This window comes from Corythoichthys intestinalis, chromosome 3 (assembly GCF_030265065.1).
Source record: "Corythoichthys intestinalis isolate RoL2023-P3 chromosome 3, ASM3026506v1, whole genome shotgun sequence".
In the NCBI taxonomy this organism is placed as follows: domain Eukaryota; kingdom Metazoa; phylum Chordata; class Actinopteri; order Syngnathiformes; family Syngnathidae; genus Corythoichthys; species Corythoichthys intestinalis.
This window is the reverse complement of record NC_080397.1, coordinates 37,475,119-37,494,320: the sequence shown is the minus strand read 5'-3', so window position 1 is coordinate 37,494,320 and position 19,202 is coordinate 37,475,119. Positions and strand designations below refer to the sequence as shown.

General features: G+C 41.3%; 1 protein-coding gene across 1 annotated transcript in view; it reads left to right on the top strand.

Moving 5' to 3' along the window:
* Positions 1 to 19,202, top strand: part of hk2 (hexokinase 2) — a 78,036-nt gene that overhangs the window by 16,350 nt on the left and 42,484 nt on the right. The window contains exons 7-10 of the mRNA XM_057831749.1: positions 11 to 194; positions 14,867 to 15,028; positions 15,872 to 16,105; positions 17,531 to 17,835. Of these exons, the coding sequence (XP_057687732.1) occupies positions 11 to 194; positions 14,867 to 15,028; positions 15,872 to 16,105; positions 17,531 to 17,835 (885 nt within the window). The remainder of the gene's footprint in view (positions 1 to 10; positions 195 to 14,866; positions 15,029 to 15,871; positions 16,106 to 17,530; positions 17,836 to 19,202) is intronic.

The following is a 19,202-nucleotide window of genomic DNA, read 5'->3' as shown; positions in this document are numbered from 1 at the left end:
TTTTTTACAGGGACAGGAACAAATGCCTGTTACATGGAACAAATGAGGAACCTTGAGTTGCTAGATCGTGATGAAGGTCAGATGTGTGTCAATACAGAGTGGGGCGCTTTTGGAGATGACGGTGCCCTGGAGGACCTGCGAACACATTTTGACAGAGAAATAGATGCTGGCTCTCTAAACCCTGGCAAACAGCTGTGAGTATCTTAAAGTGCGTACGACAGGATAAAAAAAGTCTTAAATAGCATTATTATGTGAAATAGAATATTATTTTGAGACGATTCAACTATATACAACAAATTGGCACAGCGCAGATGATGAGAAATTAGTCTTTTATTCTGCAGTTTAGCCACGCCTACCATTATAGGGCTCTAGTGTCCCCAACAGGAGGATGACGTCGGCAGGAGAATGTTTCATCTTAGACTTCACCCCATTGAGGGGGAATTATTCAACTCCAATATTTTTACAAGATATTCTTTTTATCTAAGTATTTTCCCCAATTGCTAAATGGTATGGACATGACAAATAACAGTCTTGTGCTAAATGGAATATGAAATATTAAAAAATGCATTTATTCAGTACGACATGGCAAAATTACTCCATAATGGTCAAAACTGCCGACTTCACCTTCACTGTCGCACCTCCCAAACGATATTTTATGCCACCGGAATTTGTCAGGCTTTTGTCATTTCCCTGCCCCGGCTTCGGAGAGCGTAAACAAACCAGGAGGCGTGACAGCTAGCCGACATGCTAACCCGAACCGAGTGATGTTTCAAAGTCTATTCTCGGCATTCGAAGCGAAAAAACACTCAGAACTACTCAGGATAATGTCACACAGCGGCGCGGTTGTCGATTGTCTTTGCCGATCGGCAACCCGAGTTACAGCCCGTCCCTGCTGCAGGCAGGAGAGCATGTTTGCCGGGGAAGCAGCTGGAGAATTACCCCCGAACAAACCGGCCGACGTCGGAGGAGCGCGTAGCTGCCACATGGTCAACACGAATATAGCGTAAATTAATGCTTAACTCCACGGCGAAGACGTTAACGGTGAGAGCGCGGCTGCAGTTGTTGTGCAGCTAACATGACAGGATGTGTCTGAAAACTTTTCTACATATCGTCCATGATCAAATGTAAGTAAATAGTCCTTCATTTAAAGAAAGTTTGTAGTGTTTACTTTGTAATCGCTGTATTCGCAGCCATTTTTAACACAAAGTTGCAATTTCTGATGGGGTTGAAAATTTGATAGAACACCGGGCACAGGAAGAGGGCAATAAGCCAAGTATTGTGCTGTCCTGGCGGGGGGATGTGCGACAAGCCGCCAGTCATCTGTGGAGTGGACAATGAGCATGTCAGCCACAAAATGCAAGACACCTCCGTATTAAAATGATCCCAGTATTTGACATTAGAGCTGAAACGAATACTCGAGGAACTTGAGTAACTCGAGTTTAAAAACTGATCCGAGTAATTTTATTCACCTCGAGGAATTGTTTAATTTTGCCAGCTGTTACGTGCCAAAGATGGCTCGCGAAAGGCGTAACATAAAACAATCCACACAAAGGTACAAGTGGACACAAATTTATTTACACAATGATAAAACTCGCAATGAATATATACAGAATGCCGACGAAGCGTGACTTCAGGGTAAGCCCAGGCCAAAACAACAAACAAAAGGAACTACACTTAAACCCCACCTGCTAACTAAACCCTGGTCATGTAAAAGGAACAAAGAAAAGACAGCGTCTAACCTAACTTCCTACTCTATACAAAACAGGAGAAAACGGGTTGAACAGAAATGGCGACTTACCCTTACTTGCTTCAGTGCTCTTATTTACAGTGGTGAACAAAAACGATCCAATAATGAATAAACACAAAAGACCTCACCGAAAAAGCGGGAGTGTATCAAACTAGCGATCAAAATGCAAACGAGCGTGAATGGCGAGCAAACAGCTAGCGAGGAGGAACGCGACAGAATGCTGCCAAATTGCGACCTCCCAGAACGTTGACAGCGGCAGGTTTAAGAAGCTTGGCGCCTTTTTCCGTGGCCAATCAGCGGCGGTGACGTCGTCGGTCCGTCCTGCGTCGATCAGCTGTCATCACAGTGGGAGGGTAAACAGCCAGCTGGTGGAGGCGGCGATCAGCTGTCTGGAAGAGTCTCAGAAGTTAACCATTAAACGGCCAGGGGCCGTCACACCAGCTCTAAGCATCATGTTTTGCCCGGACTACTTTTAATGTGGGACAACTCTCTGATGTCACGTGCGTAGCGGAAGAAGCAATAAAAAAATATTTTTAAAAAAACGTTTCTGCAGCTGACAGCCGCAACAAACTAAGCAGACGTTGCTAAAAACTAGCTCGCATGATTTAATTTTTTTTTATTTTTTTTATTAACAACGACAACATGACAGAAACCAAAAAAAAAAAAGAATACAAACACAAATATGCCAGGGGGTATCAACATACCGAACACTGCACATCAGAGAAGAAAAAAAGAATGAATAATACTATAAGCAACTATTCACAAAAAAGTCACAGCTTTTCACAAATATCAATTATTTTCACCGCTTTCCTATTCTTTAATTTTTTTCTACAAGTTTATGTAGCATACCGTTTCATTGTGGAAGTGAGAAAAAGATGATAACAGCTTGCTGAACATACATTTGTGGATGTAGAATTTCGACAACAAAAGAAGTAGATTAATGATAAAAATATCTTCATTCGTGAAGTCAACAGAAACATGTTGGGGATAGTCCAAATTATAAAAATTAAAAATTATATCTCCAACAAATCGATTCCAAAACGATTGAACATATGCCGTGAATCTAAGTTGATTCTGAAAAAGCGATCAAACATATCTATTTGAATTCTTGTTGTAAATGGCCTCGCTTCCGCTATCCAAACAGCTAAACATTGAAAAGGCTCACACTCCGGATGTTTTCCAAAATCCTTTATGTGTCTCTCTTTTCCTTTTTTTTTTGTGAAACTAAAACAATAAAAAATACATGCAATCAGCGTCAGTGGTGGAAGTAACAAAAGAAGCCATCCATACATACAAATACAATTGGCTTGTATGAAATAATGCTTAATTATTAATATAAAACACATTCAGTCTCAAATATGCAACCTAAACACAATATGCTGAGTGAAACTCTCAATTTGACCACAAAATACTTACAGACGTTGCTCTAACAAACACAAATTCCACAGAAGTTCTGAGAGTGAAGCTGCCATGTAACACACCGAATCACGTTTGAAGAACTTCCTATTTGCATTCTTCTTCTACTGTTTTGGCGGAAACAATAATTAAACCGGCCACAAGATGGGGCGTTTTAGCAACTGATAAAGATGGTACAATATAGGAAACATAACACTCCCCGCCTGGGATTATAATCCCACATAAACTGTATAAACGATATACACTACTCGGGAGATAAAAGTAAGACCAGTTCAGTTACAGGCCGACGAAAAGTCTTTTTGATGCCTGCATGAGAAGTTGTTACGTCGACTTTTCTCACTAATCCGTCTTGACTTGGGAAGATGTCCGAGATGATAGCCATAGGCCACTCGTTCCTTTTCGCTTGCGAGTCTTTAAGCAAAACAGCATCTCCTACTTTGAAACTTGTCTTCTTATCCTGCCATTTGTGTCTCAACTGAAGAGCATGAAGATAGTCTTGTCTCCATTTGGACCAAAACGTGTCGGCGAGAGTTTGTACTCTTTTCCACTGTTCTTTCAGGAGCATCCCATTTTCAAAGTTGCCTGGAGGTGGTGATGCTGAGCCCGTCTTCATTGTGAGCAACATCGAAGGTGTAAGGATGAGGGGTGACTCTGGATCGGTCGACACAGGAACTAGTGGGCGAGCATTCATGATGGCGGATACTTCAGCCATGAATGTTGACAAAAGTTCATGTGTTAACTGCATCTTCTTACAATTTTGGAGCATGGAGTCGAGAATACGTCTGGCAATTCCAATCATTCGCTCCCAGGCACCACCCATATGTGAGGCGTGCGGCGGATTGAAGACCCATGAGCAGTTTTGTCCATTTAAGTAGCTCTCAATGTCTTTCATGTTGAGGTTTGTCTTATCCAGTTTCATTTCTCTGGCAGCGCCAATAAAGTTTGTGCCACAGTCAGATCTTATTTGCTTCGCAGGACCTCTGACTGCGAACAGGCGTCTCAAGGAATTGATGAAACTGTCGGTGCTCATTGTTTCAATTAACTCGGTGTGGACTGCTCTTGTCGACAGACATGAAAACATCACTGCCCATCTTTTGGAGTTAGCTTGTCCTCCTCTTGTACGACGCGACATGACATCCCATGGTCCGAAAACATCGACGCCGACATATGTGAAAGGGGGTGCCACTTGGATTCGCTCACATGGCAATTCTCCCATTTGTTGACATTCTGTTTTACCTCGCAATTTCCTGCAGGTGACACACTTGAAAAGAACTGAGCTGATGCTTCGTTTGGCTCCTACCAGCCAGAATCCAGCCGCTCTAATAGCACCTTCTGTGAAATGTCTCCCCTGATGTTTCATAGACTCATGGTAGTGGCGTATTAGAAGCATAGCGAAGTGGTGCCGCGCTGGGATGATGAGAGGGTTGGTGATGTCAATACCAAGTTCAGACTGTGTAATACGACCTCCTACTCTTAGAAGTCCGTCTTTGTCGAGAATGGGGTTCAGTTTCCAAAGACTGCTTGAGGGAGGTATTTTGGTCTTCTCTTGTATGCATCTGAATTCTTCTTTGTAGCACTCGTATTGAACAGTCTTTACAACACAAACTTTGGCTTTAATCAGCTCTTCTTCTGTAGGTCGACAGCGGTGCCAACCGTGACAGCTAGAAGTTTGGTTGGAGTGGTGAAAACAATGAGCCACGTGGATTAGACAAGCTAGTGCTCTGAGAAGAGTCCTGTAGTTGGAGAACTTTTCAAAGCGTGTGGGACTTAGTGTAGACGTTGTCACACGAGTGAAGTTTGTTGTCACTGCGGGACGTATTTCTGTGTCGAGGGCAGGATCAACAAGATGGTACGTGTCGGGAGATGGAAACTGCACAGAAGACTTGGTTAGGAAAGCTGGTCCTTCTAACCACGTTGTGGTGCTAAGCTGTGCAGCTGGTACAGACCGGGACCCATAGTCCGCTGGGTTGAGCTCAGATGGAATGTATTTCCACTGGTTGGGACGTGCTGATTGGAGGATGCGTTGCACTCTGTTATGCACGTACACATAAAATCTTCGGGACTGATTGTATATGTAGCCTAGTACAACTTTACTGTCCGTGTAAAATTCAATGTTGTCGAATGTAATGTCCATTTCTGCAACAACTAGTTCTGCAACTTCGACTGCGAGAACCGCTGCGCATAACTCCAACCTCGGGATGGTCAGACCTGCCTGAGGAGCCAGCTTTGCTTTACCGAATACAAAGCCCACTTCTGTTTTGTCTGCAGTGGATACTTTTATGTAGGCAACAGCAGCAATGGCTTTCACGGAGGCGTCGGCGAATACACAAAGTTCTTTTTTCTGAGCACTCACTGTGGAAATGGATGTGTATGGACGTGGTATTTGCAGACCTTGTAAGTCTTGGAGTGAGTTTTTCCAGTTACTCCACTCTGCATTCATGTTGTCTGGAAGAGCTGTATCCCAGTCTGCTGTAACTGTGTTGAGTTCTCTCAGGATGAATCTACCTTGGATCGTGATTGGGGCGAGAAACCCAAGTGGGTCGTACAGACTATTAACAGTAGAGAGGACGCCTCTACGTGTAAAGGGTTTTTGATCTTCATCGACGTTGAATACGAAAGAGTCTGTACCAATATTCCATAACAGCCATAGACTGCGTTGAACTGGTAGATCTTGAGCACACAAATCTAAGTTCTCGATGTCTTTCGCTCTGTCCTCAGGTGGAAAGGCCTCTAAGGCAGATGAACGGTTTGACGTGATTTTGTGTAGTCTGAGGTTTGAAGATGCAAGGGTGCTTTGTGCTCGTTTGAGGACGTGGACTGCTTCCTCCTCAGTAGGAAATGACCTCAAAGCATCGTCAACGTAGAAATCTCGCTCAATAAACTGTCTTACATCACTTCCATAATCCTCTTCACCACTAGCTGCAGCTCTTTTCAGGCCGTACATTGCGACAGAAGGTGAAGGACTGTTTCCAAATATGTGCACGCACATACGGTATTCAGCGACTTTTGAAGAAATGTCGTTATCTTTGTACCATAGGAAGCGGAGAAAGTCTCTGTGGTTGGCTTTGACGACGAAACAGTGAAACATGTGTTCAATATCAGCTGTTGTCGCGACTTGTTCCTTTCTGAACCTCATTAGTACACCCACGAGACTATTGTTGAGGTCAGGGCCTGTTAGCAACACATCATTGAGCGAAACTCCTTCGTAAGGAGCACTTGAGTCGAACACAATTCTGATTTTGCCAGGTTTCTTAGGGTGATAAACTCCAAACAGAGGAAGGTACCAGCATTCTTGATTCCTTTCAAGAGGTGGCGCAACTTCTGCGTGTCCTCTGCTGAGCATGTTTTCCATAAACTCGATGAAGTGTGCCTTCATTTCAGGACGTTTGTCTAGAGTGCGTCTGAGAGACATGAGCCGGTCATTAGCCAGTTGTCTGTTATTGGGAAGCCGTTGTCGTGGCGACTTGAAGGGTAAGGGGCCCACCCAGCTATTATCACTGTCCTGATAAAACTCCGAGTCCATGATTTGGAGAAACTGTGCGTCCTCGAATGAAGGAGCAAGTTTGTGATCATCTGCTGTACGTGCAAAAATCTGATGGCCGACGTTGTCCACATTATACGTTGGACTGTGAACACTTGGGACGATTTGTGGTGAGCTGTGAAGGTGTTCTAGAACCTCTGTGAACGTCTCTTTGACTCTGATTTGACTGCTGCATGGTTGGAAATAGCTTGTGCGGCCATTCTCGAGGATGAAGGTTTTGTAGGCATTGACTTGTGAAGGTTTATGCACTCCGTCCAGACAGACGTCACCTACCACCACCCATCCTAAATCAAGTCTTTGAGCAAATGGGGAGTCACCTGGTCCGTTTATTTGCTGTCTGACTTTATGCACCCTTAGAACATCTCTGCCGAGCAAAAGCAGTATGTCAGCTGTGGGTTCTAGTGGCGGGATCATGTCAGCGATCTGTTGCAGATGAGAGTGATGACGTGCAGCTTCTGGTGTAGGAATTTCTGAACGATTGTTAGGAATTTCATTGCATTCGAGGAGTGTCGGCAGAGGAATGTTTAACTTTTCGTTCACTGACTCTACCATGAAGCCACAAGCTCTTCTTCCTGTTACTCCTGTGAGCCCAGCGCACGTTCTTAGCACGTAGGGATGACTTGTTGCTTGGATCTGAAACAGGTCAAAGAACTGAGAGCGAGCAAGTGAGCGGTTGCTCTGTTCATCCAAGATTGCGTACATTTTTCTTGTCAGCTCCTTCTGACCAGCAGGGTACACATTCACCAGCGTTATCTTTGAACATTCCCTTGCACTCACACCTTCTCCGCAGACCTCAGTGCAGCTCGAAGTAACTTCTTGGGTGTCCGCTTTGTCGTTCTCCCCGCCTTGCCTTGTGATGGGAAGGGACGCTTTAGACTCCCAGGGAGCAGAACCTGGATGGAGGGCATCGATGTGAGTATTACTGCCACATTCTGTACATACAATTTCTGCGGTGCAGTTCTTTGCTAGGTGATCGGAGGATGAGCAGCAACGACAGCAGACGTTGAACTTCTTGAGAATCTGTTTCCGTTCATCCAGACATTTCTCTCTGAATCCTCTGCAACGTTTCAATGGATGGGGTTTATTGTGAACCGGACATTGTTTGTTTGGGTTTGCTGGCGTTTTCATCTTTTCTCCCTCTGACTTGTCCTCTAATGACACTTGAGTTTTATGAACGGATATGGGTGTTTTAGGACCATATTTTCTTTCAGGTGCTGGCTGGTTAGAGCTGTACAGGTTGAAACTGGGGTCAGTACGTATTTTGGCTTCAATACGTATGAAGTTGGCAAAAACGGTGAAAGGTGGAAAGCTGGCACCATGGTCACGCTTGTACTTGGAGCCGTAGGCCATCCACTTCTCCTGTATGTTGTAAGGCAATTTGTCAACGATCGGTTGGATCCCCCTAGATGTGTCTAAATACGACAAGCCAGGTAAGTAACCATCAAGCTTAGCAGCCTCTAGCTCTAATAGTAGATCAGCCAGGTCTCGAAATTTGAAAGGTTCTCGTGTTGCGATTTTGGGGAAGCTTTCTATCTTATAGAACAGAGCTTGTTCTATGGCCTCTATAGAGCCGTATGTTTCTTCAAGCCTCTCCCAGGCCATCCTCAAACCAGCTTCAGGGCACCTGATGTTCACTGCCTTCATCTGTTTGACTTGTCTGGCTGAGTTTTTTCCAAGATACCGGATTAGCAAATCAAGCTCTTCTACCGCGGAAAGGTCTAGCCCTGCTACAGCGTTCTTGAAAGATGATTTCCACGCCCAGTAGTTCATCGGCTGGTCGTCGAAGGCAGAAAGACCGGTGGTTATGAGCTGACTGCGGGCGAGGTACTTGGCAAGGTCGTAGGTTGGCTGAGTTGGCGCACATTCACTGTGATTGAATGCTTTAGGAGCAGTTTGGATAACAGGCATGAGTGGTTTAAAGCTAGCTGACTGACGTGCATTGAGGCTGTTGTCGAGTGCAGCGCTGTTTAACAGGTGGCTTGACATATCTTCTTGCTTTACGTCTTCTGACTGAGAAGGAGGTGTTCGAGAGAGATTATCAGCCTTGGGGAAACTGATCTGTTGAGCTGCAGCGACAGTAGCTTGCTCTAAAACATATTGGGCAGTTCGTTGTTGCTGGTTATCAGGCAGAGAGATCTCATAAGTTTCACTGCGTGTTTCAAGGCCTAATTCATGTAGGCCAGCTTCAAGAGCATTAGCTTCGGCTAAAGCAGCCTCCTTTTCTTGCTCAGCTCTAAGTGCATCAAGAGTGGCTTGTAAACGAGCTTGTTCAACTTTTATTTCAATTTCTTTTTGTGCGTAGGAAGCCCTGGCTTGGGCAGCTTCTGCTCTTGCTTTAGCTCTTAGCAGTTCAATGCTCGCCTTTGAGCTTGCGTGTGATGAAGATTTACTTGAGGCGAATGACTGAGTGTAACTTTTGCGAGATTTGTTTTCAGTCATTTTGATTCAGTTAAATCACATATAATGTGCTAAGTTAAGTCTGATGCCTCAGTGTATTTCACTTAGCTCTTTGAGATGGCAGTGGCTCCACGTAGTGGCTTCTGTAGCTCTGCTGTATGCCGTATTGCAGTCTTTTCACTGTAAATGGCCTCGCTTCCGCTATCCAAACAGCTAAACATTGAAAAGGCTCACACTCCGGATGTTTTCCAAAATCCTTTATGTGTCTCTCTTTTCCTTTTTTTTTGTGAAACTAAAACAATAAAAAATACATGCAATCAGCGTCAGTGCTGGAAGTAACAAAAGAAGCCATCCATACATACAAATACAATTGGCTTGTATGAAATAATGCTTAATTATTAATATAAAACACATTCAGTCTCAAATATGCAACCTAAACACAATATGCTGAGTGAAACTCTCAATTTGACCACAAAATACTTACAGACGTTGCTCTAACAAACACAAATTCCACAGAAGTTCTGAGAGCGAAGCTGCCATGTAACACACCGAATCACGTTTGAAGAACTTCCTATTTGCATTCTTCTTCTACTGTTTTGGCGGAAACAATAATTAAACCGGCCACAAGATGGGGCGCTTTAGCAACTGATAAAGATGGTACAATATAGGAAACATAACACTTGTTATGACGCAAACACAATTTCCCCACACATGAGTTTAATATATTCGGAGGAGCCAAACTTTGCAATGGCAAGTTTACATTTCTGCATAGCATCATGATACCTGACGGAATAGCATAAAAAACAATGGCATATTGCTGTGGTCTAACTGGGAACTTAAAACAATCCAAAAACTCTGTATAAGACATGAGGTGCCTGTTGCGATTAAAAAGTTGGGACACAAAAATGATATTATTTTGCACCCAATTGTCCAAAAATAAGGATTTGTTTTTATAAAGAATTGTCCTGTTATTCCAGATTATGTGTGTGTGTGTGTGGTGAGAAGTTGTGTTTGTATGTCATGGACCATGCTAACAATACTTGTTTGTGAAACAGAGACCTTTCCTGCCAATTTGTCAACATCATAGCTGCAACTCAGAATAAAGTTCTGGCCACCATACTTAGAAAAAATAAAATTAGGGATAAAATTCCACATTGAAAGTGGATTTTTAAGGAAACGTTTGGCCCAGTTAACCTTGAAGGTGCAGTTCAGACTAGAAAAATCAATGGCATTCAGACCTCCCTGTTCATATGTGTTCATAAGTACATTTTTTCTAATGTAGTGAGTTCGATTCTTCCAAATGAAGTCAAATAGTATTCGGTCAACATCCTTGCACGTTTTGGAATCTACATGAAGAGAATAAGAAGCATAAATCAGCCTGGACAATCCTTCTGCCTTAGAGAGTAGAATACGTCCCCTTAAAGATAAATTTCTTTGAAGCCACTGGTTTAATTTGGTTTGGGGTTTTTTAATGATCGGGACAAAGTTAGAGGAAAGTCTTATCTTTGAATCCTTCGAAATGAAGATACCCAAATAATGCACTTCTTTTAGAACTCTAATGCCACAAACATTTAATGCGTCACATTCTTTAATTGGGAGAAGCTGACATTTATTTAGGTTCAATGTTAAACCCAAACCTTCGGAAAAACTGTTTATGCACTGCAAAGCTTCAGGTACTTGATTTCTATCCTTTAGAAAAATTTCAGTGTCATCTGCCAATTGGCTGATAAGAATATCCCTTTCTGCTATTTCAATTTCTTTTAAGTTACTCCTATGGACGTGTGACGCAAGAATTTGAGAGCAAATCAAAAATAGGTAAGAGCTGATTGGGCACTCTTGTCTGATACGACGGTTAAGGTTAAATCTGGTAGTTGTGCCAAATTTCAGTTTAACAGAGCAGTTAATATTAGCATAAAGAGCTTTGACTGCTTTACAAAAGAAATTTCCAAAGCCAAATTTCGAAAGTGTTAAAAATATGAATTCGTGGTAAATTGAATCAAAAGCTTTGTAGAAATCTAAGAAGAGGATAAAGGAATTGTCTGAGTAGTCGGAGTAATCAAGGACATCCAAAACAAGTCTAATGTTGTTTGAAATGTGCCTATTTTTCATAAATCCAGATTGTGGCCCGCATGATGCTACGGTGGTAGCACATCTGATGCGTCTCATAGATATCACATGTATGTTGAACTAGATGCGAAATGACAGAGTCAGCGGTGTTAGTAAACAGCCGCCATCTTAAAGCAGTACACTTCTCAGCGCTAATAAATAAGATTAACGTTACTGTCACTCGCTCACGTAACGTTAGCCCTGTGGAGGGCTAGGTTTCTATTAAGACCACTGTCGATGCGTGGCGAACGTGTCTGTGTCTTACATACAGGCTTTATTTAATCTGTGAAAACATAGCGCTGTAGAGCAGACATGTCCAAAGTGCGGCCCGGGGGCCAAATGCGGCCCGTGGTCAAATTTCATTCGGCCCCCAGCCTTTGTCATAAAATTAATAACGTCTGGCCCGCACACAGACTTAATAAATTGGTCAGCAGAACTGCTACCACTATATGAAATAGCTTACACACTAAATGCTGCTCCTCATTTACCCACTAAAAGGCAGCAGCACTCTAATCAACATTACCCCGTGTGATCCTTGACTTCCAATTTTCTAAAATGGCGACAATCAACAACAACAAAAAGTTGACTGCGACGGCTGACGCTTCAAGGATAGGTGGAAATTGGACTATTCAATAAAATACGCAACAACTGTGTCTGCCTCATTTGCAAAGAGACAGTCACTGTTTTTAAAGAATTCAATGTGAGGCGATATTACCAAAAAAGACACGCTGACATGTACGACAAGAATACGGGGAAGATACGCAGCGAGAAGTTGAAGCAACTTTTGAAGCTAGTTTAATTTCACAGCAGCAGTATTTCGCAAGAGCCCGAGAGTTGAAAGAGAACGCTAGTTGCGAGATTGTTGAAATTATTAATTAAAAAAATAAATAAATAAAGCAAATGTGACACACAGAGTGGCTTGCTAAAATTTGCTTAAATATATTGTTCTGCGTAAAGGACGTCAGCCAAGGTCGGCCCCACACATTTTTACCGCACCAAATCTGGCCCTCTTTGCAAAAGGTTTGGACACCCCTGCTGTAGAGTGATGAGGGTGTAAAATGAAAATATGATAAAGCTAACTGTCAATTTTAGCTGAGTAGTAATTGCTGGATAAAACACCAAGTAGCCCTGGTCCCTAATGTGCTCCAATACAACAGGTACCATACTGTAACGTTGACAAAGAGTCACCCATTTCGTTAGGTTGCAATTATTTCTTTTTTGGGAACTTGTGGAACGACAACAACAACAGGAAGGCAGGTCTCTCGCTCTCCCGCACCTCCCTTCACCCCCGCACGTCACGCGGTGCATTCAACAATGTACATCGAAAATAAAGACATTGATTGACTGAAAATGGTTCAATATTAGATGAACTGTCTTGTTTTTCTCATGTATATTTATAATTGCTCTTCACCTAAAAAAAAAAAAAAAAAAATGTTTTATCCGATTACTCGATTAATCGATAGGATTTTCAGTTGATTACTCGATTACTAAAATATTCGAGAGCTGCAGCCCTATTTCACATCATACAAAACACGATGTTTACTCACTTCCTCGTAAGTCCAATGGTCCCACAGTTGTCGCACAGTTGTTTTGGCCGATCTGAGGGTGAACGGGAACTTTCTGAAGCCCAAAAAGGCTCACACGCCTCTCCCTCGTGCAGCCACAAAAGCCTTCAGCCGTTTGGCTGGCGTGATGCGAAAAATAAACAAATTAATCCGCAAAATCAGCTGAATCCGCAGTCCAACTGCATGCTATAAAACAATGCTGTATTGTGAATTTGTGAGACGCTGACACGGGTGACGTCACGTTCGCATTCGTCCTAAACCCGAGACTGGAGCCGGAAGTAACTCATTTTCATGGCGCGGGATTCAAAAATTGAATATATGAATCGGTCCATTTCATTCACGAGCATAAAACACTGCGTGAAATATGTAATAAACATGATTTTTGGTGTCATTCGCACTTTAAATTTGATTTTATTTTTTTTACATTTTTTTTTTCACAACATAGGATGCCATATTACTAGGTGTGTACGGCAATTTACATTGAGTAAATTGATGTAAAAACAAAATATTGCCCAAAATATTGTGCAAGTGTTCCTTTATTTTCCAAAAACTCTTTGGATTACTGAGGAACTCACTGGGTTGTCATCTTTGCGAAAGTGAAGCAATTTATGACTAGCCAGATTTCAAACGAATAGCCATCCAGTGTGTGGTATGAGAGTGCAAGGGTTCTAGTTTAGACAAAAGGAGCTTGCTCCAAAAAGGCACCGTTCAAGGAGTTCATCAAGTGTTGTTGTTGTATATTTTCTCCCATTACCCTTGTACATTTAAAAGGTGGCAAGCATATGATACTTTTGTAACTTATCTTTACACAGTTGGTGTTCCTGTTATTTGGGAGTATATACCCTGTAATTAAAGCTGAAAATCTACGGTCACTATTAGGGATGCACGATATCCATTTTTTGAAACCGATATTGATAACTTCCTGCTCCTCAAGGCCGATACCAATATGATAACCGATAATATATATAATTTTTTTAATGTATATCAATCAGTCAATATCGCTGACGATGTGTTCCCCTGAACAATGAGCACTGATCTAAAACAAACATAAACCCAACAGGTATTGTGCTTTGTCAGCAGATAAAACATTTGGTGCAACGGGAGACTTTTGTGGTCTTGGTCCATGAAACAACTTTCTTAGCCTGGCAATTATAGAACAGCAAGCCTATCAATAACCAAAAGGCCTTTCAATAACTCGTAAGCATAACACTGTAAAATGCAAACATTTGCTAATTGCCATAGAAAGGTTTATACGTAACTCAGTGAAGGAAAAATACGGCCTCTAGAACAGTAACAAAACTTTGCATACTGGCAAAACAGGAGTGGAAACAAACGCACACATCCCATTCCGACACCAAAAATATTATTAAAAGGACCGATAACATATATTGTTATTGGATTTATTGGGATGGCGTCATAATTCCTACTATCGGACCGATAATTATCGGACCGATAATTATCGTGCGCCTCTAGTCACTATGTATCAGAATAGGATATACTGTTATTGGAAGTCGGGCTGAATGTGCCCCGAGGTGCCTTGAGTTTGCCATTTCTTTTTGAAAGTGGACTTGCGTGAAAATGACTGCGGTGGGAAACACGTGTCTGAATCGGCAGAAGCCAATTTAGCAATTTCTTGAGTAGGAGTAGAAGTTCTGTTTCGTATGAGATCAATTAATGGACCCAGACATGTGGGCAGTCTTCACACCAAACGTTTAACGTGGTAGGAAATTCATCTTCTTCAGTGACTCTGAAAAGCAAGACGACAAATGGATCAAGACATTGCATTGGTTATTTTCTGTGCTTAAAATCTATTACTGCTCACTCAAAATCTTTAATTGCTTGCTCAATATATTTTTCTGTGCTTGAAATCTATTTTACTTTGCTCAAAATCTATCGTTGCTCGCTCAGAATAGTGGCACAAATATAATGCTATACAACTTATTACTGTATGGATCCTGCTAAAGGTCATTAGTAGAAAGTAATATTGAGGGGGGGGGGGGGGGGAGACCTCACAAATCTGACTCCCAAATGTGCACTTGCTTACATAGAGGCAGAGCATTTCTAATCAGATTGCTTTATTTTTTTTGTTTCCAGTTTTGAGAAGATGATAGGTGGAATGTACATGGGGGAACTGGTACGTCTCATCCTTGTGAAAATGACAAAAGACCAACTACTTTTTAAAGGCAAGACTACAGCTAAGCTCCTAATGACTGGACAGTTCTCCACCAACTACATCTATTCCATAGACAGTGAAAAGTAAGTGATTTTTGTTTTTTTAGTAGCATTTTTAAGGAATTCTTAACGAACTACGAATAATGCACTATTACAAGGCGTTGCTGATTACTGTACGTCGATTGCGATCTACCAGTCTGTCTCAACCCTAGTGTGGGTAGATCGTGGCATCAAATATATAATTTTTAATGTACATAGTTAATTATGTTGTGTGGGCAACATATGTGGTTATGAACCCCCCCCCACCCCCCCCCACGCTGTTAAGGTAGATCACGGGAGGTTGTCTCCTTGAAAAGTGGATATTTGAGCAAAAACAATGAGCACCCTTGTTTTAAATCAATAAAGATATGCAAAACCGCTCGCTCTTTCCAACTATGTGTATACACTCAAAAAAGTGGCATTCAACTGAGATGGGCATGTAGCATGCAGTGTGCACACTCTTCGCTGAAACCAAGATGTGGGTAACATAATAAGAAAATGTTTAGCTTACATTGCTAACAGTCAGGCCAAGCTGATTAAAACAAAACGGCCTGTTTACAAAGCTTGTTATAAGACAGAGAAAAATAAAACACAAAAAAACCCGACAAATTTAAATTTTAAGTTGTCGAAAAATTTGATTGTCAACATCGTTACAACTAGTCAACTAATCTTGGTAACCATATCACTCACTAATTTACATGAATGACTCAATATGTCCATTATTACTTTTTTTTATTTTTTTTTACACATGAACTAAAGTCTTTTGTAATGAATGTTTACCAAATGCCGGAAGAGAGGTCTTGATGAAGTCATGGCCAATCTTTTTTATTTGATAATTTTACCTTAATCGTTTGTATTTTATATTATATGTATTTGTTTCATCCACAGCAGAGAGGAGGGTCTGTTGAGTGCTGAAAGTGTGCTGAAAGGCCTTGACCTCAACCCAACAATTGAGGACTGCATAGCGACCCAGAGAGTATGTCAAATGGTTTCTACACGGGCTGCACATTTGTGTGCAGCTACATTGGTTGCGGTGCTCCGACAAATCAGGGACAACAAAGCAGCTGAGAAATTGCGAACAACCATTGGAGTGGATGGCTCTGTATACAAAAATCATCAAGAGTAAGTTACCCCTTTAATGCGAAGTGTGATTTATTACAAGCAAGACAATATTTTGATTATTTATTTGAATTGCTGTTAAACACAGCTCCCTGCTGTGTTCTTAAAGAGAAAGACAACACCTCTGTTGTGTGGACCTCCGAGGAAACAATCTTGTTTCATGAAGTGAAAAACACAGAATTTTATTTTTCCCTTGTCTGACAGTGAAGAAAAACCTAGATAAAAGCCAATATTTCCCGCAGGTAGACGAAATAGCCGTTGTCAGACATTTGGAATGCCACTGCTATTTTAGCCGATCAAATGCGAGTAAGTCAGAAGGTCCCGTCTACACATTGGTTGCCTACCTTAGTATGCGCAACTATTGGGGAAAAGCTTGAATGAACATCGGAAGTAAAGTCTTAAGAGTCAGATGGAGAAAGAAGAAAGACAATGACATATTCAACAGGTACAAAAGTATCACGAGTGTGTGCCTGTTTTTTTTAAAACTAAGTTTTCCCTGTTTCCAGTGTGTCAGTGTTTGTGTTGTACATTTGTACATGTGATTGACGTCATGTTCATCACACAATGGCTGCACTCGTTAGAAGTGCTTTTTTTTTCTTCCCATTTTCAGAGGTCTAAATAAATGCATGATTTGCCTACTTCAATACTTTGAGCAATCATCTTGCACATTAAGGTCATTTTTACTAGGTGTTGTCTTTTCCTTTAAAGAATGAATCATTTCTCTCAAGTCCACATGTATTTAAATGTCCTTGTATGATACTAGACTTGAAGTAAATATAATCTATTTTATCACCAATTATACTACTTAATATATGATGGCAGTACTAGCACAACAGGTGAATTTAAATAAATGCTTACCTAAACAAATTCCCATTCTCTTTGGCTAAGCATCTGAGCAGGATGGGTAGGTAAAAAATTCAAATACAATTACAGCAATGATTTCATTTGCTCCAATGCAACACATGCCAGGGGAGTGTATTGGCTGATGGTGACTGAAATAATTGTGCGACACAACCGAGCTAGAATGACATTCCTTTCCAACAATTTTAAATCATCGATTTGTGTTTCAGGCCTCAGACACTCAGATGCAATAGCAATTAATTTAGAGCAATCTTTCTATTAGAACTCTGTAAATTTAAATTGGTCATACTTGCTTTGGTTAAACTTGCCAATCATACCTTCAAACCGTTTTCAGTAACTGCTCTATAATTGTTTGCCAATATGTCATTAAAACAAATTGGGTGCAAAGAACATACAGAAATTACGAGTGAATGACTAATCAGATGTGTCTTTCTTCTTTGTTCTTATTCTTCTTTTATTTCATAATTTCCTTTTTAAGAATTTGGTACTGCTTTCAGCATTAACCGAATTTGATCTGAATTACATCTGAGACTTGATCTTATTATGTTATTAATTCCCTTTGCCAAGGTTTTCGAGGAGGCTTCACAAGATGGTACGGAGACTAGTGCCTGACTGTGATGTGCGTTTTTTGAGATCTGAGGTTGGAAGCGGGAAAGGTGCAGCCATGGTAACAGCTGTAGCCTTACGCCTTGCTGCTCAGAATGCTGAGCGTCAGCACATACTTGACAGCCTGCGTTTGAATGATGAGCAGCTGATGGAAGTGAAAAGGCTGATAAGTGAAAATATGGTTCGAGGCTTGTCAAAGAAAGCCCACAATCAGGCTAGCATCAAGATGCTTCCAACATTTGTTGGCTCGACCCCAGATGGATCAGGTACTTGACTCTTTGATATGAGGACTTTATTACTGTTGATGGTAACCTTTATCTAAGCATTGTTTGTTATTTATTGTGCGTGTTGCACATGAATGATTCTGCAGCCAGACACTGAATATCTATCTCCCTTGGAAGATTAATATCTACAGTGATCCCTCGTTTTTCGCGGTTAGTGGGGACCAGAACCCGTCGTGATAACTGAAAAACCGCGAAGTAGCGACCCCCCCCTCCCCCTCAATTTTTTTTATGTGTGTGTTCAATGTATTTATTCAGATCTAGCACTGGAAAGAGATACATATAAGTCATGTCTTTTTTCCCCCCAAAAAAACGTGTATACAGTGGTACCTCTACATACGATCGCTTCGACACACGAACTTTTCGACATCCGACGTAAAATTTGACTCGCCATTTGTTTCTACATCCGACGACATGCTCGAAATACGACGACAATGGCAGCACCGCAGACGAATGCACGGCGGATTTTCTTGTGTGACAAATCAACACTGGTTTCAGAAAAGGTTGGTACAGGTGGTGAAACAAGGAAAAAGTTGACGCTTACCTTCTAAATGAAGATGCAAATGACAGAAAAATATGAGCGTAGGGTGGGCATCCGTGAAATGGCTCAAAAATACATCTCCACGGTCCTCCTCCGACCATCGTTCGCCAGTCTTTATAAGTTAAGCTGACAATTCCTTTTGTGGTAACATCTCCAGAGAAATCGCCAACTTCGCCACGTTTTTATCATTTATTTCACAACTTATTCAAAACAAAAACACCTTCTGTCTGCCGCAATTGAGGCGTTCTCAAGAAAACATTCAAAGTGAAAGTGAAACTCAAGCTCACCGGTCTGTCTCTGGCACGTGAGCCCCGCGGTGCGTTCAGGGTCAGCAAAAAACGTCCGCCACATTAGAACCCGATTCGTTACATTAATACAGGAATTATTATTATTATTATTATAATTATTATTATTATTATTCCGATTTTGATTTATAATTTATTTATTTTGCTATGTGTAATTGCCATTTGTAATAATACCAGCAGTATTTTTTAAGGATTTAGTGAAGGTTTTTGGGCAGTGGAACGAATTAATGGAATTATAATGTATTCCTATGGGAAAATCCTGCTCGACATACGACCATTTCGACTTACAAACAAGGTCCTGGAACGGATTAACTTCGTATGTAGAGGTACCACTGTATATATATACAGTGGGGAGAACAAGTATTTGATACACTCACAATAGGAAAACCCATTGGCAGTGTATCAAATACTTGTTCTCCCTACTGTATATATATATATATATATTTTAATAAATGGTTTTTAAACACTTCAGATGTAATAATTGTACGTTTTAAACATGTTTCTGC